Raw genomic sequence first — 21,940 nt, 5'->3', positions numbered from 1 at the left:
GGGGTGGTGATCACGTGTCCACCACTTGTGGTACCAGTTTGTTCCAACAGAGGGACCACTTTAACTGTGTCCTGTACTTTTGCTCTCCCCTTGGCTGCCTTTCTGCCAAAGTGACTTTTTAACCATACAAATGACATGGACTACTGTAAAGATGTCGGCAGCATCATAGACTTTGTGTGATATAATTTGCTTTCATCAGATGTCCATTAATTTCATTATGTTGAATCTTAGAAATAGTGTTTTGTGCATGGAGTAAAAATACACATGATGCATTTCACATTCCTTATACTAAAGTAAAAATCCACTATTCTAGGTTTTTGCACAGGACATTTGGGTTTGTTTTATTAAACTACAACACAACTGCAGAATTCCATTTGACAAAATAAGTAGGCAAAATATTAGAAACACCACTAAGATGATGCTGCAGTTCATGTCTGCAACTACTATAATAAACACTGTTAAATAAATACATAAGTCGCTGATGTTGTATTTGTACATATGACTTCTGTGACTTTAGTGCCCACTCAATGATGGTTGAGTTTCTTGACATAATTTGTACCTGGCAACTGACTGGTGACCAGTCCAGTGTAGCTCGCCTTTCAGCTGGAGTCAGATGGGTTGTGCCGTAGCTCCCAATAAGGCTAAGCATGATAAGTGGTACAGAAAATGGACGGCTGGATGAAATGTGTACATCGGACAATTATTCAAGATTAGTTGTTTTGAATTGTCGATACAGCTCTTGTATGAACACACCCGGGGCATAGTGATGGAGAGAAAAGTGATGAGGATTCTAAAGGCCCAACTGTGACAGGACCCTGAGAAAGTAGTATTCTCTATTTGTGTGTATACTATATAAAACGTTATATACTTAAATGGACGGAGATTTGCATCATATTTGCGAACTGTCCTGGAGTGTGCGCAGATAATGTATTAGAACACTAAAAATGTAAAAAAAAAACTATATGCCAGAAGAGATGATATGAATGGCTTTTATAATGGCCGCTTGCAGTATTAATGACATTGGGTTTTGGAGAATGAAAACGTCCTTAATACATGGGCCTTTTTGCATCATTAATGAAATGGGGGATTGGGGATGTTCATATTATGACAATGAAAGATAATTTCTATTTTTATTATGGAAATGTAGGTCAAACTTTACAACTTAATAGTTTAAAATTTTAACAACTGTTTTTGTGTGTTTGGTGAAGGCTGAATCATCAGTGACTAAATCTTGTTTTTCCCACTTGGTTTCAAGTGATTTCAGAGGAGAGTACTCATAGGTTGCTTCAGATGAGACGCGTTTTACAAGGAATAGCAATTAGCCTGTGCAGCTCGATGGTTGTTGATGCGTATCAGGCATCTGTCATTTGCAGAAACATGATAACTTGATATGCATCACCCAGATGTAAAATAAACTGTCGCTCTGTGGCATTCAATTAAAGAGGGGGCAGATGTAATAATTGCGTGTGATGTATGATGATGGAAAAAAACTCCCAAAGCGAGATAAAAACGAGACGAAAAGAAAGGTGGTAAATGTTGTGTGTAAATCCAGCTTTGTGTGCGAGATGAACCCTTTTTTGTATTTTTGTGTGTGTCAGTGCCAACCAAGCAGTTGTTCACGGCCCACTGGGAAAATCTGCTAAATGTCACTGATGGCGTGACTGCGAGTCCATGCAAAGCCATTGGAGACTGTTGAACACTTTTATGGCCAATGCAGAGTGGCATAAATTCAGAGAAAAAATGTGAGTTTTTTTTTTGTATGTTTATTGGTTTTGCAGAGACATGGAATCATGTATTCCCAACTACAATTACAACATCTGCACTGGATTGTTTTCAAGTCTTAATGATGAGGAATATCACAAACCAGTAAATTAGGTCAAAGCTGCGTAAAACATTTGTTAAGCATGTTATTTGCATTCCTTCTCCAAACACTTTCTCTCACTTGTGCAGCATCACATTTGCCCTATCATCCTCCTACTCCTCCACCTCCTTTTCCTCCTCCTTGCTGACTTGGAGTCACTCCAAATATACACTCGTCCACTTGCTGCGTCCGACTGAGTCACTGTCTTCTCCCTCACATATTCCGCCACTGATGGGTGTTGTTATTGCTGTGGGTAGTCTGCATGCGTATGGGAGAAAGTGGCATTACATCAGGAAAGGAGAACAATAGGCACAACACATAGAGTATATGCCTTGTGGTCGGAGTGCTAACATAACTTTAAAATCAAGTGTTTGACAGAAAGATAACAGACTCTATATTGACTATAGGTATAATTTAAATATGTTGTTGACTGGGCCTCTTGATCAGTCTGAAAAGTGAACAATTACAAGTGTTGTACTAAAAACTCCCACTTTACTCTAATTTTGAATGTCAGGGATGCATTAATTTAACAAGATATATGCATTGGGGCGGCTGCTTCACACGTCCGCCTCACAGTTCAGTGATGCAGGGTTCGACTCCGGCTGCGGCATTCATGTGTGGAGTTTTGCATGTTCTCCCTGTGCCTGTGTGGTTTTTTTTGCGGGTACTCCGGTTTCCTCCCACATTACAAAAACATGCATGGTAGGTTAATTGAACTCTCTAAATTGTCCCTAGGTGTGATTGAGCGCAAAGGGTTGTTCGTCTTTGTGTGCCCTACAATTGGCTGTGTACCATTCCTACTGTCCGGAGACAGTTAGGATGGGCTCTAGCACGCCCACTATCCTTGTGAGGATAAGCGGCTCAGATAATGTATGGATGGATATATGGATATATATATAGTTCTAAGTTTCACTCGTGTGGAACACTACTATTGTACATATTAAGTACAATATATCACATATTAGGTGATTTAAACCTGTGCCATTTGCCCAAACGGTTGGGTCAAAATATTAGAAACTCATTTCAGTTCTATCTAGTGCAGCACAGCACATCAGTACACTTTCTGCTAACTACAACCGCGGAAAATAACCACATTGTTATTAGATTTTCTGTATGTATCGCTTGTGTGTGGTCTACCTAATGTTGCGGCCAGTGTGTGGAAGTCAATTACTTACAATTAAAAGGGAAGTCAAACCCCCCCAAAAATATTTCCAATAATATGTTGTATGTGCCTTCACTAGTCCAAACATGTGATTCTGATTAATATTGCATTTGTGGAATGATAAGTCACTTTTTGTCGGCTGAAAATTACATCACAGTTGCTCAGGGCTCAGGTAACGACCAATCAAGGTTCACTTGTTTTCCGAACCTTAACTCATATTCCCCAAACACAATATTAATCAGAATGCAGTGTTTCGTCTAGTGGGGCTGCGTAGAACATATTCTTGGGAAGAATTTTATTGGGGGTTGAATCTCCCTTTAAATGAAGTCGTAATATATTTTTATTTGAGACACCTGGTTCATGACAGATTTTAACCTGAGCTCCCAATTATTTCAAATGAAAATTTACACTGTAGTTATGTAATGTGCTCGCAAATTGATAGTCAGTAGAGGATAGAAAGCATGTGATTTAGGGGAAAGGCAGAACATTTGTTGTTTAATTCATTAGCACAGATTTTTTTCAACCTTTATGCATACTGTTTTTTTTTGCCTTCCCATTAAAAAAAAAAAAGGCATCTTGTGCTTAAATAGCAGCAGAAGCCTGATCGCTCGACTTACTCATGAATTGGTTTTCCCGGTGCATGCATCGGAAAGGGCGGTGGCGCTGCCCCAAAAAAACAAAAGAGGAGACGGAAACGATTTTTGTCTGCTTCATTTCACAACAGTCAGCTGCAGAGGGGAATTGGCTGCTCTGGAATGACCTTGAGCGATAGCTATGTCATTAAAAATGAACTGTTTGGACAATTAGGCTTATTTTTTTCTTTATTCGATAATTTTATCAGAGCTGAAATGAAAGCTGCATCGTTTGAGCGAGCCCCCTCCCTCCCTTTGCCCACACGCCAACACCACAGCACAGGGAGGAGAGGGAGGAGGAGAGAAATCAGTCTTGCTCGGAGGGCAAACATTTTTATCCACAACAACGCAAACATGGACACACCGGGAGAAAAGAAAGCGAAATGGGCGCCAGCGAGGTAGCAGGCGGCATTCTGCACGTAGTCATGCAGACTCTTTTTTTGCTCTCAGCGTGGCGGAATACAGGCATCTGATTTTAAAAAGACAGATTTTTTTTCTTCTGTGTCCACATACTGCCTCCCTGCGATGGCAACAACGGCGCGTTACGGACTATGTTTAATTATTTTAATATACGGTGGCTATTCGAGGGGGCAGATTCACTACTCCATTCCAGAGGAGCTGGAGAACGGTGCACAGGTGGGTGATATTGCCCGTGATTTGAGTGTGGACCTGGGGAAACTTAGCAGCCGTCGCATCCGTGTGACTCCTGAAAGTGGACGGAGGTATTTCACCGTTAATCACAAAAGTGGGAAGTTGATGGTGAGTGACCGTATAGACAGAGAGACCCTGTGTAAAGCGGGTGGCACCTGTGTCCTCAGCCTTGAAGTGATTTTGGACCACCCCATGGAATTGCACAACGTAGAAGTGGACATTCTGGACGTTAACGATAACGCACCGAGATTCCCACATTCGGAGTATCTGCTCGAAGTGTCTGAATCTGCTTTGACAGGCTCAAAGTTCCACATAGAGGCCGCTCAAGATCCTGATGATGGCTCCAACTCTGTGAAGCAGTACAGACTGAGCCCCAACCAACATCTAACTCTGGACTCTGTTAAGCCCTTCTCTAATAACAAGCACATTGAGCTTATTCTCAAAAAGCCCTTTGACCGGGAGCAGACGCCATCCGATCAGCTCATCCTGACAGCAGTGGATGGAGGCACCCCGCAAAGAAGTGGCACAGCCAAAATCAATGTACGCATCCTTGATGCAAACGACAATGTGCCTGCTTTTGACAGCTCTGTGTATAAAGTTAAAGTCTATGAAAACTCCCCAATGGGTACCCTTGTGATTCAATTAAATGCTACAGACCTCGACGAGGGCTCCAATGGGGATGTTTTTTACTCATTCAGTAGTTACACTCCAGAACGGGTCAGACAGATGTTTTCCATGGACACAGACACGGGGAAGATAACAGTGAAGAGCAATATAGACTATGAGGAGACGCACGCCTATGAAATCTACATTCAGGCGATGGACAAGGGGCCCGCCGCCGTGGCAGTGCACTGTAAAGTAGTAGTAGAAGTATTAGACGTTAATGACAACGTCCCTGAAATTGTCCTGTCATCTCTCTCCATTCCTGTACGTGAGGACGCCCGCGCAGACACCGCTGTTGCTCTGATCAGCGTAAACGATCGTGATTCTGGACCTAACAAGCAAGTCATCCTAGAACTGATCCCGCCAACCCCCTTCAAAATCAAATCTTTCCGCACCCACTATACTGTCGTCACCTCTGCATTTCTGGACCGTGAATCCATCTCAACCTACAACATCACTATACGTGCCGTAGATGGAGGAACCCCCCCCCTGTTGTCCCAAATGACTTTTAAAGTAGACGTTGCCGACGTAAACGACAACCCTCCTCGATTCGAACAGACGTCCTATACTGTTTACATCACCGAGAACAATGCTCCAGGTTCGCCACTGTGTACCGTCAAAGCCACGGATGCTGACGCAGCAGAAAATGCACGCATTACCTATACTGTCCTTAACGACAACAATCACGGCATCCCTGTGGCGAGCTACGTCAGCGTCAAATCCCACACAGGTGAGGCCTATGCCCTGCGAACGTTTGACTTTGAAAAGCTGAGAGAGTTTCACTTTCAGGTTAAAGCGCAGGACAATGGCATGCCCCCGTTAAGCCGCGTGGCCACAGTGTATGTTTACATTATGGATCAAAATGACCACAAGCCAAGAATAGTGTACCCACCTGCCAACGGGAGCCGCACCGCAGAGACACTGCTGAAGAACGCTGAAGCTGGAGTGTTGGTAACAAAGGTGGTGGCGTGGGACGGGGATGCAGGCCAGAACGCTTGGCTGCTGTATGCCTTTCAGCCACCCAACGTGGAATTTGACCTCTTCAAGGTGCACGAGCACACTGGTGAGATCCGTACCACGAGGCGCGTCCTTGAGGATAACGCCACCTCCTTTGCTCTGACTGTTCTGGTGCGTGATAACGGCCTGCCACCGCTCTCATCAACCACAACTGTCCACGTGCATGTGATGGAGCTCATGCCTAAGTTGACACCTGACCCAAAGCGCATCATCAGGCCTGAAAGCCCCTTGATGTTTTCCCATGTCACAATCTACCTCATCATCGCCCTGTGTGCCACCACCTTTGTGTTCTTGGTCACTGTCTGTGTGCTGGCCATCGTGCGTTGCCATGCCTACTGCACCCAGCCTGGTTCCTGCTGTCCTTGCTGTGTATCCAAGAAGAGTCTGCCTGGGGGTAGCAGCTCTGCAGCTGCCAGCGGGGGCGCAGGACGACCCGCATCAGGGGGAGGCCAGTCAGGGGCCAATGTGGCCCTGCGTCGAGATCTTAAAGTCGAACCGCATTACATCGAAGTGCGTGGCAATGGTTCGGTGACTAAAACGTACTGTTATAAAACATGCCTGACAGCGACTTCTGGGAGTGACACTTTTATGTTCTACAACACGGGACGACCCCACAGTGGCACCTGGGGCTCAGGCTATGTCACCAGCCACAGCGGACACAGCCAGATAATTGTTCGCCGTCTCAGTATGCCAGATGCCACTGCCATTCAGGTGTGTGCCTGTTCTGATGTGTGTGTTGTTTTGTGTCTCAAACCAAAAAAGGAAACATCATTGCGAGGATCTGAATTGTTTTTAATACAGTTTTGGGCTTACTTCATATTGTGTTCATTTCTTTAATCATTTATGACCTTAGCTTATGTTTTGACATGAAGGCAAGGCAACGCCATTTCAATTCACAATTTCCTGAGGAAAAAAATGAGCCTCCAGCTTGTACAGGGTTTTATCCAATTTCCAAATTTAATTGACATGTAAATTGACCAATTGAAGAACTTCAAAAATTCTATATCGACGCAACCTCATATCTACATAGTGTTAGCATTAGCAGTAAACAGCTTATTGTGTTTTGGGACTTTTCTCTTATTTTCTCTTATTTCTGCGGGCAGAGTTTGCATTTTGTGTTCCATGTTTGCTCATTTCTTGTACATTGACTGAATTATTTATGGTCTTTCAGGGTGTGATGTGTTTGAGTGCCTATGTGCAAAAATAAATCCCATTAGGTAGGCTTGCCTCTCTATGCACAATTACTTTGTTTATTACTTATGCTCGCACAAGGAGCAATTTGAGCCCCACACAAGTAGATTGCGCTCAAATGTGTTACTCCAGCGGGAATTCGGTGGTCATTTCTATACTGTGGGCAATAGTGCAGCCTGCATCAATGTGCTTTTACACCCACGTAGCATCCTCCGAGTCTCTCGTGTTGTCTGTGCAGACTACAAAGGACAACAAATAGAATAAATAAGGGTTATCAGTCGCTTCTCATTAAATGCCAGTCAAGTTTCCTCTGGATCTGTTATTAACTGATAGTGATAGGTGCTGAAAGCAGATTGGCTGGCTCCAGGCAGCCAAGGCAGGGGGGAGTGAAATGTGATTGGACGTGCTGTTGATGGCGGAGGTGTGAGCCTTGTATCCATGCGAAAAGTCCTCACTCACCGGAGATGGAATGTAAGAGAAAAAAAGGCAGAATAAGGTTTGAATCAATATTCTACTCAGATTATCAAATGAAATGTTGATACGCTCACCCTGCTTGGAACTTCTTTGATACCGTCTTTTACATGCATTTGCATATTAAACCGCAGACATGTTTTGGTTCCAGATTATTGTATCCTGTGTGTTTTTGTGAGGATGTGTGTGTATACTTACAAAATACTCGAACAGCCTGCAGATTGCTATGTCCATGTTCCAACAGGACATACATTTATTAAAGCGGTTTGATCCTTTTTTTGGGGGTGGGGGGGGGTAATCTAGCCTCAACCATCATGTGTCTTTTTTTAGGTATTTTAACACTCTTGTTTTTTTTTCTTTTTCTTGACATTATTTTTTGTCGAACTGTAAACACAATAACCGGTATCCAAATGAGTCACTGTTATGACAAATACAATACCACAGGCCCTGTTGTAATTTTTCTGTTCAAAAATGGTAGCGGGCTTCTCCCATAATGACCAAAATATAACACCACAGACTCAAACGTTCAATGCAGCCTCAATAACAAGTGCATATCTTATCTGTTTGGAATGAAAATGGTTTTTCTCTGCACTCTTTGCACAAGTAGAAGTGATACTTTTTCACACGGGCCTGAAATCTTTGATAATTAATGTGTGAGCTCAATGTGATGACTCTAATTCTGTTAGAGAAAATGCAATTAAATTTTGGTGAAGCAGTCCTTTTTTCCACACTATCCTGTTATTTTTGTGTCTAATTTACGCATTGGTATTTATATAATGAATATGTGGCTTGAAGATAACAGTTGTATTTGTCTTTGTTTTCGTATTTGTTTTGACAGCAGTGAATTGAGGGGTAGTGCCTGGAGGGTTAAATGTAGCCCGGTTACCGCAGTTACCAAAGTTAGATGTGTCACACTCACTTCACTTCACTGTGTTCTTGTGAAATCTGCGTTCTTGACGAGAGAGATGACCTGTACAGCAAAGGTTGCAACAATCTGGTTAAATCCCGAGGAGCTATGAAAAAAAAAACGAATGTTATGGAAAATGGGCAAACTGTTCAGAAAACGCTGAAGTATTCAATACATTTTACAGCATTTTATCATGCAGAGTAATGATGGTAATCATACTGAGTTCATCTCAAGGAAAACGTTCTACATACTTTGTGTTAATCTGATGTGACTATTATCTTGCAATCACTTGAAGAAGGGCATTCATAGAGGAAGCTCATCACTCATTTCTTTCCAACTACAGGGGCAGTTTTGACGTCCAGCCATGACTTATTAATGTGGCGGTATTAGGTTTCCTCTGTACTCAACACTCAATTCCTCTCACTCTCTTTTGCAGCCTAAGGTGCCAAATTCTGACTGGAGATATTCAGCCTCCCTAAGAGCAGGTGGTGTCATGCAAAGGTAAGCACGGAACCATTTGGTGTCCTTTTTGCTTTTTATTTCATCCCCATGAATTGTTGTTTTTATAGAAAGCTTGTTTTGAGAGGCTTGCTCTCTTTTATAGCCTGTGGGCATGCATGACACTTATAAGATAACCAAATCCTTCACCATCATCTCAATCATAAAGACTATTATTTGCGATGAAAATTTTACACAGAAATCTGCAATATATTCCTGTTTAAAATATACCATTAGCTGCATGCTTTCATCCCAATTTTGACATCCCAGCAGCACCTACATGGTGTCACCCTTTAATTAATCAGCAATATTTTCAAGAGACGGCTTAGGTTGTATAATGAAAATTATAAAAGTAATAAATGAAAGACAACTCGACATTCCAGTGACAGATGATTCCGTACACTTCGCATTGAAGTTAAGATTAAAATGATTTTGTGGTTACTACGAGCAAGGTATGTTTTCATTGAAGCAGTATAACTGCACAGTAACCAGGAACCTCTTTTGTTGCCTCTCTACTTAGTGTAGTGTTTGCAGATATGGGATTCATTTGATTTTCCTAATTGTGGGTGCTTCTAAGCCAGCTCATTATTTAATGTGCCTTTCGGTTAGTTGTTTTTCTTTTGGCCAATTCAAATTAAATTAACTTGCTTTGCTCGCAAACTTCGTAAGTTGTTAATATTGCAGGTGATCCTCTTCATGTTCCTTTGTTGACAAAAAAAGAAAGTTTAGTTATGTTAAGTTAAATGCTCATAAAGGTCCACTTTTGATGTACCCTTTTTTAAGATTAATTAAAGTAGCAATACATTTTAGAAGTAGGATGCGGTTTCAGATTTCAAACTCTTCATTGCCATTTCCATAAAAAGGTTGGAACTCGTGAGGAGGAAGTATGTCTCATGAATTACTGCTTCAAAGGTGTGACATTGATTTATTAATTGCACCATCAAATTACCAAATAAAACAATCAAACTGTTGTAAAACCATACAGGCTCACCCAAATGAAGGCTCACTTTACATAAATGAGTGCAATTTACTAATAGCGCATGTTGTCTGCATGAATCCATGATGCCACATTTTGTTTCTGTGAGTGTACTGTAATTATCGGGTGAGACTAAGACCAGGAAGCTCACGTAGAGTAAGTGTCGTTAACATTAAGCAGATCTCCTCATAATTACAGCTAGGATTTGCTTGCGCAAATCGGATGAATATATTCTATATCTACGATTTATTTTAATGGCTTTAATGGCTGTGTTCTATTACCAAAGCTTCTCTGAGTTGAGATTTTGGAAAACACCAATCGCCACATGATGGCACTGACCTATTTCATTTAATCCCATGCGTTTTATCCCCTGCAATTTTATAATATTAAATAAGTCTTTTCCTGTCCCCATTTAGATTTGAAATTATTCATTTAGATTTGGAATAGTTTTCTACTCTGATAAAATGCCTACTTATTTTTCTGTTTTGTTTTGTGACTGTCAAGCTTGTGAGATAATTATGGTTGTGTCAAGTTTCTAGTCTAGCTGGTATACTTATGCAAGATTTACAACTCATTATTTGGAATTATCTGTAAAATGCTTTTTATAATGTGGAAAACTGATGAAAGACGAGTCACCACAGAAAGCGAGTTTGCATGTCCATGCATTCTTTTGAATGCTAAGGTTTATTTTGAAGTTGGCCTTCTCGCCGCCTGTTACCATCATGCATAGCATTGACACATGTTGTAAGGTCAATCAAAACTGAGCATTGTAACATCTTAAAGGGCATGTTTGTCATCAAACGTACCGTGAATGTTCATTTACTATATTGTATCTGTGGAGTAACTTATTTAACATGTTTATTTGTGTGTTTGTTGCAGCTCAGTGCATATGGAGGAGTCTTCTGTGATGCAGGGCGCCCAGGGAGTTCTGGTTCAGAACTGGCCCACAGCATCAAGTGCTGCTGGTAAGAATTAGTCAGCCCATCCTCACTTTATATAACTGTGAAGAGGCAAAGATCGTCTCTGGCTAATTTCACAAAAGGATTTTGTGGTTTTTGCTTGGTACTAACCGGTAAAAACAAAGCAAAGAGATAATTTAATTCACAAAGGACACCCAGATGGTGAAATGCTTCACCAACTGAGATGCCAAGCAGAATACGTCTCGTGCGCTGATGGTATTTGTGCACATTCAAATGAGGTAATATCCATACATTCGGCTGGAAATTGTCCGACTTTATTCAAATGAGTCTCATTGATCAACAATGTGTAATTCACTCACACCATTGGTAATAGCCACGCGTATTACGAGTGAAGCAAATATCTCATGTAGAAATTGGTGTAAACTTAGCACTTGGTTGTGGAAGCCTCTTTTTGAGGGGACACATTGCTCACTGCGATATCTGAGGAATGTGAGGGAACACTCCAACACGTACAAGACATGTCATCCTAAATTACATGTTTTGACTTTTGATTCGTCAAAAAGTCTCTTCCTAACTTCCATTGTTCTGACAGGGTGTTCTTGGCACAAAGCAGCATTTATACTGGCGCAAAATGTATTCAGCTATTAAACTTGTTGGTCATATTTGTGAAGGTATGTCATTAGCTCATAATTCTTTTTGACTAGGATAGGTGCGAATGATGTGCAATTTAAGGTGGTATGAGCTGCTGCAGTTATGCTCCGTGGATTCGGTCCTCGATATTTGATCGACATGAAAAATGTCTCCATATATTACTTATAAAACCATGGACAATATTTTCCAGACTACAAGTCGGTCTGGAGTATTAGTCGAACCAGCCCTAAAATGCACAATGAAGTATAAAAAAATTGGAGTATAACAGGCTAAAACAATGAAGATTATTTAACCACACGAAGAATAAACATGAACAGAAAAGGTGTCCAGTGTTTATTTTAATGTTTTCGGGACACCACTGTCTGTACTCTAATAGAGCAGCAGTTACGTTGCGTGAAGCAGAAGCTCCAAGAAGGCCCCCCCTTATATTCAACGACCTGAGTGTGTAGAGCAGGGGTGTCAAACTCCAGTCCTCGAGGGCCGTTGTCCTGCATGTTTTCCATCTCTCCCAGCTGCAACCCACCTGATTCAAATGAGCAGGATACTTATCAGGCTTCTTCAGAGCTTGCTGATGAGCTGATCATTTGAATCAGGTGGGTTGCAGCCGGGAGAGATTGAAAGCATGCAGGAAAGCGGCCCTCCAGGACTGGATCTTGACACCCCTGGTGTAGAGGTACTGTAACTGTAATTAGTGTTGACAAGACTCACCCGCAGGATGTTGTTTAAGCAGCCACTGGTGAACTTGTTCCTCTCGCTCTGGTCATCTAAGCTTTCAGGTTTTTTATTTTATTTTATTTGCTTCATCGCAGTAAAAGTCGCCTTGGCAGTCCATAACAAGTTTATCATTCATGCCAAACTTTCTCTCTGCTGCCCAATTTACAAATTTCAGCTTTGTAGTCAGCGGAATACGATTCGCTTGAGGGTCACTTGTGTTAAGTCATTCTCAGTTGTCTTTGTAAGGAATAGAAGATATTGGTGCATAACTCTGGAGTGCCCTCTTATATCTGTCTGTGAAATGACTTTTTATTTCATCTATAAGTCACTCCAGAGTACAAGTTGCAGGACAAGCCAACCTATGAAAAGGAATTGTGACTTACCGTCCGGAAAATATGCTACATATATTTTGGCAAGAGACTCACCTCAACTCATTTGTCTCTGCCTCTTGAGCCATTTGAAGCATTGTGGTGTGATGATGGGTATTTTAAGTTCAATATAAGGTTATGAAAGCATGTAAGCATTTCGCCTTAAAGACAGCTCAACATAATGAGAAGTAAGAAAATACAATCCTATTGTAATTTTTTGTGAACATAGTAAACACATGGTGAACAAGTGGTTAGCACGTCCGCCTCTCATTTCTGAGGAGTTTGTATCTTTTCCCCATGCTTGTATGTTTTTTTTTTCTGCAGATACTTCTCTTTCTTCACATATTCCCCTAAACCTGCTTCTTAAGTGCATTGAATACCCTAAGTTGTCCTTAAGTGTGAATGTTTTTGTCTATAACTATCCTGTAATTGGATGGCGACCAATCCGGTGTGTAGCTCACCTCTTGCCAGAACTTCAGATGGCATATGCTCCAGCTCACTTGTGATCCTCTTGAGGATAAGCGGTATCGAAGATAGATGAATAGTCAACACAGAGGTGGCAGTCACAAAAGATATAAATTGTGTACATAGTGGTGTATTGAAATTTAGATACAGGGTGTTTCTTCTGAATAACAATGAAGAGCTGATGGAACTTGTTATAGCGTAGGGGGCTGATTTACAAAAAGGAATGAAATGCCCAACAATCGTAGTTATGTGTTGCTAATTTGACTAATGTGGGCTTTTCTTCTGAAACATTGGTTCCATTATACAACCTTGGTAATACCGGCTACAAAAAAAACAGCAATGATGTAATTTGTATTCTCTTGTTTTGGCACTTTTGCATTGCATATTGTTTTATTGAAAGTGAGGCAGATTTACTGTAATTCTGTGACAATAATATTGTGATATATTCATATGAAATGAGCAAGTTTCTTTTGGGTTCTTTGTACTTTCATAGAAACTTGACCGACACTTATAAGCTTTGTTTGTGTTAAGCAGATTTTATATTGCATCGTCCACATATTCACCTTGATTGGCCTTTCTACTGAATTGTCTTTTTTTTTTTTTTTTTTTAAATCATTGTTATGCCGATGAGTGACTTCAATTTTACCTGAAAGCCACTTTAGCTTCCGGTCAAATATGCTTCCAGTTGGATGAACAGAATTTTCAGGCTGGGGTTATCAGAAGTTTTGAAAAGCAGATCTTCCATAGCCTTGCTTGCGGGAAAAAAAAATCTGTTTGTGATACGGTATGCAGAAAGAATACTCTTGAATGTATCGCAGGTAGGAGAGAGAATGACATATTGATTTAAAGTGGCCTGCCACATCAGCATGAGTCATGGGCAGAGCTATTTATAACTAAGTTGTCTTGTTTGTCAGGCAAGCGGCAGCCCTCAGGTGGAGACCAGCAGTACACTTGAATAAGTGGGTGTGAGTACACGAAAAGCAAAGATCCCTTAAAACTTCCTTACTGATTTATCACATATCTATTTACTTGTTGATCTTCATTAGTGTTTTATTACATCCATCCGACCGTGTATTTTGTGCTTCGAGTATGTTCTATGCGTCTGGGGGCTTGAGAGGGATTCGGCTGCCTACGTCGTGTGCTGCGCCTGCTGTGACAGATGGAGCACAGCCCACGCCCAGCTTAACAGACCCACATTAATAGAATCAGGGTTGTGCTGACTCTCTCTCGATGTCTTTCTAAAACAAGGGCACGCCGGGATTCAGAAAAATGTGCGCAGCCCTCTGCAGGAGAAACAAGACATAGAAGGGCGGTGGTAAGAGCACGACAGTGAGAAAATTAATATAGATTAATACAAAATGTGGTGAATTGGTATTCGATTTGAAGGTCTAAGGTGAGAGTGACGAAGAGACTGAAACAGGAAGGTGAATGCGGTGGCTGTTGCCGAGCGAGTGTTGGACAGACTGTGAAGGAAAGCAGGGGGTGGGGGGGTTGCTGAGAGCTTGCAGCATTATTCTCTATCAGCCACTGTCACCATGACTCCTACCAATGTCCCACTGCTTTACCGGAGGATGTTGTTGCCACGGCAACCATTCATGGGCTCCAATTATCGATGAGAAGGGAGCGGGGGCTGTCAGATGGAGAGAGGTGTGAACATATGGTGTTGGCCGAAGGATACTGAAAGAGGGTGGAAGGACAAAGGGAGGTTAAATGCAGTTAGAGAGAGTAAGATGAGGAAGAATGGGTGTTGCTGAAGGAAAAAAACTTGCAGGTATGAAGTGGAAAGAGAGGAAGAGAGCAGGAGGGTGACCTACATTCACTAGGGAGGGAATAGGCTGCAAAACAGGATGAATGTTTGATAGTTTCTTGATCATCCTCCACACACTCACATTTTATCGTACAACATAGCGGACAAAAATATTTTCATAAAAAATAAATGTGTTTATATGTATACGATAATCAGGTGCAGGGACATAGCATTTAGACCTCTAAAAATGAACGCAATTCGTTCCCAGAGGCTAGTCGCCCTCATGTGTTCAGATTTGGAAAGCATTCTCCCATTAGAGCTGGTGGAAACTGTTGCCATAAAAAAAAATATATATATATATACATATATTAACTGTACAGGCAATGTTTTATGTAATATGTTGACATCTTACAACTAGAGAAATTGAATAACCACCATTAATACTAATATATCAAAACAATCATGACACAGACATAATCCCGAATATGATTAGTGTCCCATATGGCACGTATGTTTTGCATTCTTGCTGAAATTGCTTTCTTCTGGAATAAGAGGTTGGGAATAAGGTTGCAACAAAACGACAGATATATGTGTAATGTCATGTATCGCTATGATTCGAATGCTGGAGCACTGTGCAATTTTAGAGGCATATTTTTTCCAGAGGATGTTTGTCAAATTCCAAATAGTGCAACCTTTGGGGCATTTTGCGGTTTTACATTAAAAGGTGAAGATTAGGTCAAAAGGATCTGTAAAGTTGTCTGGCTGTATGCTGTATTTCTGAGTGGAGACATGAACTGTAACACCACTAAATTATGATGCTTAACATGCGTGAACACAGCGTTGTGCACATGGTTAACCACACGTACATGATTCAAATCTGCACTCATTTATTTTTTAGGATGAATTTACATAAGGGAGTTTATGCAAAACCAATAGACAAAATGATCCATAAATAGATATCATCATGCACAGGCACCATTTTGAAAAGGGTGTGGTCACTCATTTATATTCTGACACACACTCAAAGCCACAGCAGTTAAGCAAAATAAAAACTGATGAAAATGGATCAGGTTCTTTCCTTTTCTCTCTGTTTTATCTGCTTATCAAACCCCTGCTTCACTTTCATCCTCATTCTCCTTCTTCCTCTTCCAGTTTATGTAACACTGCGCTGTGCTTCTGTTCAGCAGTCCGACAAGTTGAAATTATTAACTCGACTTGGCCTGATAGAGCTTGGCTGACTGAAGTGGCTATAAAAATCTTGGGTGGCAGTGGACGTCGCAGAGATGTTCTGCTATACTAATGCAAAGAATGAGGGGCATTTACAGACTGTCATGTCAGTGTATTCACTTTTTGTGCAGCGAGAGTAATAAGATGGCTTTCCTCCTCTGATGGAAAGCAATAATACTACACAATCACTCTGACAATCAACATTGATGGCATAGATTAAGACTTTCATCACTAACAGAGTGCAACTACTGTGTTTTCACGGGAGACTGTATGAAAGGTCAGAGCAGCTGCATGATGCTGGGAAAGGATGGGTAGGAGAGATTGGAGGGGAGCAAAGAGAGTTTTGCTCTGCAGCAGTTATCAAAGCTGCAAAGGCTGTGTCAGGATTAGTTTTGAATGAGGCGAGCCTGATGTCACAGCACAGAACATAATCCGTTCTGGGACGCTGGTCGACCTCCGATTGATTCGGATATTGAAGTATTTTCTTTCCTGAGGCAATGATGAAAATAATCATTACATCTCAACAAATTATCGCAGTTAGTCAAGTATCTTTATCCAGTCAAAGAATAACCGGTTATAACGTTTGGTGCCTTTTTTCTATGGCCTTCTTTCTCGTCAGTGTCAGCTTCACATTTCAGCATAAGTAAATAATAGTTGTTTATCTTTTGCGAAACAAGTGTTTCTGCGTCCTCAATTTCAAAGTCTCCTTTGACTTTTGAGACTTTGCGTGCCTCTTGGAGATTAGGATTGTATGCCCAGTGGAACATGTCATGTTATGAGCGGATTTAGATTTTGAATCCTTGCCCACTAAAAAGACCTGACATGAGATCGAGGACAAATGTGATATTTAACCAGAAAAAAATGTATCAGCAGAGAAAGAATCACATTTGAGTCATTATGCACTTTAGCATTGAAGAAAGACGGCTCTATATTCGTAGACTTCAGACTGAACATGAAATACCGCATCACCTGGGGGAACTACACAGAGGTTGCTTCAGTGGCGAAGAGAAGGCGCTCCTCCTTCTCCTCCAACAGGAAGAAAGAAGTTTGAACATAATCTGGTGACTGATGGTTGTGTTGCTTTGGCTGCTAAATGCTATATTGATTTACAGTTCAGCAGCTTTAGTAATCCAGTCAATACACTCACCAAATACTGTCGGACAACTTCCTCACTCCCCATTTTCCGAGCCTGCTCCTTTTATGCTCGTTCCCTGCCAGTATTGGAAGCTGGCTGTGTTTTACCTGTATTCCTCCCCGACAAAATTGTCCGTGTCTGTTTGTGCTTGCTAGTAAGAGCATTGTTGTGCCAATTGGCTGTCATTGACGCAATGCCACTTCAAGTTCATATTTGCAAATTCCACCAAAATTGGCAAAATTTCGCTTCATTTGTGCTGTCCATTCGCACCTGACCCTGCAATCATCATTGACTTCATATGGAACTGCACCACCAGAATCACTCATCTTGTGTTCAGTTTGACCTTACCTTAAAATGGGCATATCCTGATTTCCTTGTATACACAAGCCTGATGCTCTTGGTTGTTAATTTTGGTTCATATCTCCATACCATGTTGGGCATTCTGGCGTAACGAGGACATTTCCTTTGCCCTCGGAGTGCAGGAACACCCAAGCACGTATGATCCAGTTGGAAGGTGGTCTCCAAGTGCTCGCTTTAAAGATCTGTGATCTCCCTATGTGCAATTTTCTAACAGCCGCCCGTGGAGGCCTGCTTGACGTTTGTTAGAAGAGTACTTTGCACGGGACAACCTGCCGCAGGACGAAAGCAAATCTTATTCCACCATGTCAAGGACTATGAGCGTTCCTCTGACGTGCGGCATTTAAAGGGAATGAGAGAATCCACTTTGATTGGCGGCAAAACAAGTCAGCTGTGTCCATCCCCACAATAGTGCAAATCACACTTTTTAATATGAAAAACGTACGTTTAGTAAAATAAACCTTTTGCATCAAGTGCCATTGAATGGGAAAATTATGCCATGTTTTAATCACAGTGTTTCCATATGAGACAAATGAATAGCAAACACTCTAATTTTTGCTTTTCTTTGTCGTTTCAGATGCTGAAGGAGGAGAGGTGTCGCCCCCAATGGGTGCCGGAGTTGACAGCAACAGCTGGCACTTTCGCTATGGCCCCGGAGGTCCCGGTGCACCCCCGCAGCACTTGAAGGCCGGCGAGGTTCCCCCAGAGGCGTTCATCATCCCTGGCTCCCCCGCCATAATATCCATCAGACAGAACCAGGGAGGAGACGACGACAAGAGCGACTTTATCACCTTTGGAAAGAAGGAGGAGGCCAAGAAGAAGAAAAAGAAGAAGAAGGACAAGAAGGACAAAAAGGATAAGGGAAAAGATGATGATGAGTAAAGAAACAAGAAGTGAAAATTGGCAAAGAAAAAAACAAAGGGTGTTGCTAAAACAGAGGTACCAACCAAAGTCCACTGGGTTTGTTTTTAACCTGGCCTTTACCATCAGTTCCCTGCTGAGGTAAATTATTGATCTTGCCTTGATAAATAATAAAATGATTGATTTTCATCCACGCCCCCACGTGCCTATACACCCTGAGTCAACTATAATGTTGTTAGAAAAAAAACACAGGACCAGTCTTTAACCTCATCCTCTTTGTTTACCCTACCCACCGTTGACCCATTGGGCATGTTGGCACCTCTGTATTACCCCCTCCCCAACAATAATGAATATTCTCTGCGAGAGAGGACAAATACTTTGTACAAGTTCTGTGCCAGCCAAGGAAAAGAAGAAGTCACATGTGCGCAATCTGGGGCTGGACATACACATGTAACACACACACAAACGCACGATATATACACAATACTTGTAAATAGCACTGGGGAGAGTTGCTGAAACAAAGGCCAACACTCACAACAAAACTGCTGCAGAGTCCAACAGTGTTTCCTGTGATCTCAAAGAATCCACTTGCATGCATGCTCACACAGTCAAACATGCTAACATATACTTTGCCATGTGGACACCGACAGCACTTGAGAAAAAGCTTGAAAAAAGAACAAGAGAGAAATTAATGTGCTGCAAATTAGCCACAGCAAGCTTTTTGTCACCTATGGGGTATCAACTCTCAGGATGGAAGGAGCATCCCTTTGCTATCACGCCGTATATGCTTACTGCTTTAAATGGACAAGAGCTCCAGCCGGAAGCCCGAGGCAAAGAGCACAGTCAAGTTGGAAAGATGGGAAGATACCTCACACTCACCTGAGGATCACCACGGGGAAGAGTCCGCCTATCAGTCGATGGACTCTGAAGAAAACAAGCAGAATATTATTCATAGAAATCGTGAGATTTTGATAACACCCCTTCTTATGTCCCCATGCTGCAGCAAAAGCTGAAAGCTTTCTGCTTTGAATGTTCGGTAGCAACCAGTCCTTATCTGATACCTATTCAACTCCTCACCTGCTTGTGCTCCCCCAATGCTACCACAAACTATATCCCCCAACCCCACTGACTGCCTCTTCATGTCAAGATGAAGTAAACCAACTTTCCTTAATTCTCTTAAGAGATTCACAGTACATGTTTTTGCCATTTTATGTAGAGACACCCCCCACCCACACTCTCCTCCCGATTCTTGCATGTCCACCCCCTCAGACAGTAACCCTCACTCCCTGCTCAGCACACATCCTGGGAAAACGGCCTGCTCTGAACATTGTGGTGTGCTGACAACAGCATGGAGTAATGTGGATGTGGCCCATCAGGGGGAAGAGCGGGGGTGGCATACACCTTGAACTCTTGTCTCTAAAAGTGCAAAACGGTTCAGTGCTTTTAACATGTGAATACTACACTATGCTGTTCACTTCCTGTTTGTCGCTGCTGTTGTGAGACAGGATCAGGTGGGATTGAGATAAATGACAGGGGGCAAAGGACCGGACGGGAAATGAGGAGGCGGGTGCCTTGGGCTGGCCCTCCCTCCTCAAGTTTGCGAGACAAGTAAATTGATTGTTTATGATCATGGAGTCGCATACTGTCTTTCATGTAGGCTGTAAATGTAGCGTTTGATTGATTGTCTCTACACTAGTTTAACCTGCTAAAATTAAAAAAAAAAAAAAAATGACATCCGAGGCTTTCCTGTTAACAGCGAAATCCCACCAATCCTTTCATGAGGCAATGAGTACGAGGCCCAAACATGCTTCCATGCTTCTGTTTGTCCCCTTCGCCTGCCTGTAAGTCATTACCACAATCAGCCCCACCAAGGTTTTGCGACTCAGTCTGATGTCACTCCATTAAGTGGCTGCTGCATGTACTGCTCTAAGGAAACACATACTATATAGAGAAATATATATATAAATAGATAGCAATGATTTTATTTTTTATTTTTTTTCTCTTCATTACTCACACAGGAAATATTTGTATGTACTTCTCTTGTCTATGCCACACATCTTTGTATTACAATCGTCACGATCTGCAGATGTGTTATGGCATCCACTAAACCTCTTTCAATATTTGTAATGCTAATAGTGTGATATATATCCCTTTTTAATGCATTCTCCCCATTTTTTTTATTTATGCTTTTGAAAACAAGTTAAAAAAAAAGACAAAAAAAACACTCCCTGTCCAGCTTTGACATGATGGTCTAACTAACACTGTAATATTGTAAGTGAAATATGTATGATCCTATGATGAGCTATCACTTCCCTTTCATTCTTGCAAAAAAATATCCAAAAAAATGAAAAAAGAAAAAAAACTGGGGGGAAAAAAAAGTATATGTACCTGTAGTGTATGCTTGTATTTAGTGAGCTTTCATGCTGTGATTTTTTTCCCTGTGTATGGTTGTGAACTTTGGTGGAAATGTGCGGTCCAAATGAGGACCAGCCAAGATCTGTTTTAAATCCCGGTTTTATTTTTTTTTTTAGGGGGGGTACACCTGCTCATCAACTGTGACAGTAAAATAGTGAATTTTAATTTACTTCCATTCCCCTTCTGCCTTTTATTTGACCTAAATGGAAACAGTGGTAATGTGTTTTGTTTCTGAATCACAAAATAAAGTTTTCTTTCTTAAAAGTGAAATTGAATTCATTGTCTTTAAGAAGATGAGGTATTGATCTATTATTTGAGCATGGAGCGGAAACGAGTACACACAGAGCCATAAAAGGAAAAATCACACTTCCCATTTCTCAGTTAATTAAATGTCCATTGGAAATCCATTTATGTTATAATGTGATTTGAGAACATAACCATCTATGGAAACTCAAGTATTTAACCTAATGAAGACTGGATCAAAATTCAAGTGGGAAACAACCAGGCTGATGCAGCTTCTGCCTATCTCTGCAACAATTCCATGCTAACAGAGTTAAAGTTAATGGTTATTCTCATTTCTAAATGAAAACAACACCAGTCATTTTAAAGGATAGCTAATCCAGAAAAAAAGTGTGACTTTTTACAGAAAGGCTCATTTTTACACCAAATCCTGTGTACATAATTTCATTATTGCTTAAAAGCTATATCCAATTGGACTATTAAGTATAAAAAAAAAAATTGTCCACATACACACATTTCCTGCGGATGGTTAGAGGTGCAAGATAATTGACCTGCCTGCTGCATTTGTCCTTTGTCTAATGGCATGGTCGCACATGTTGCCAACAGTCCCTTGTGAATGGAAGCTTTCACTCGTACAAGAACCAATTACACAGAGTGGCTAAATAGATTTATTGGATCCCAGAAGATATGTCTGCTGTAAAATGGAAGGGAATAGCTGACTTGCTGTCTTAAATTAAACGTAATCAATCCTGTTATTCAGGCTTTACTCAGAATGCCGTTGGGATTGTAAATAATGTAAATCATTGCAGAA

At 41.3% G+C, this 21,940-nt stretch overlaps 1 protein-coding gene across 28 annotated transcripts in view; it reads left to right on the top strand.

Moving 5' to 3' along the window:
* Window positions 1-21,159, top strand: part of LOC148338135 (protocadherin alpha-C2-like) — a 154,027-nt gene extending 132,868 nt beyond the window's left edge. For 26 of the 28 annotated variants that reach the window (XM_088294870.1, XM_088294873.1, XM_088294872.1 and 23 more), the window contains exons 2-4: window positions 8,992-9,056; window positions 10,909-10,994; window positions 18,191-21,159. In XM_088294870.1, the coding sequence (XP_088150996.1) occupies window positions 8,992-9,056; window positions 10,909-10,994; window positions 18,191-18,495 (456 nt within the window). In that variant the 3' untranslated portion in view covers window positions 18,496-21,159. Of the gene's footprint in view, window positions 1-3,133; window positions 6,698-8,991; window positions 9,057-10,908; window positions 10,995-18,190 lie in introns of those variants that run through there. The other 2 variants (XM_088294847.1, XM_088294878.1) reach the window with 2 other exon arrangements.
* Window positions 21,160-21,940: the final 781 nt, after the last annotated feature.

Source organism: Idiotropiscis lumnitzeri, chromosome 4 (assembly GCF_059441095.1).
Source record: "Idiotropiscis lumnitzeri isolate Australia: NSW breed Sydney's pygmy pipehorse chromosome 4, RoL_Ilum_1.0, whole genome shotgun sequence".
NCBI classification, from domain to species: Eukaryota; Metazoa; Chordata; class Actinopteri; order Syngnathiformes; family Syngnathidae; genus Idiotropiscis; species Idiotropiscis lumnitzeri.
Note: the sequence above shows the minus strand (reverse complement) of the source record. Positions and strands in the feature narration are given on the sequence as shown.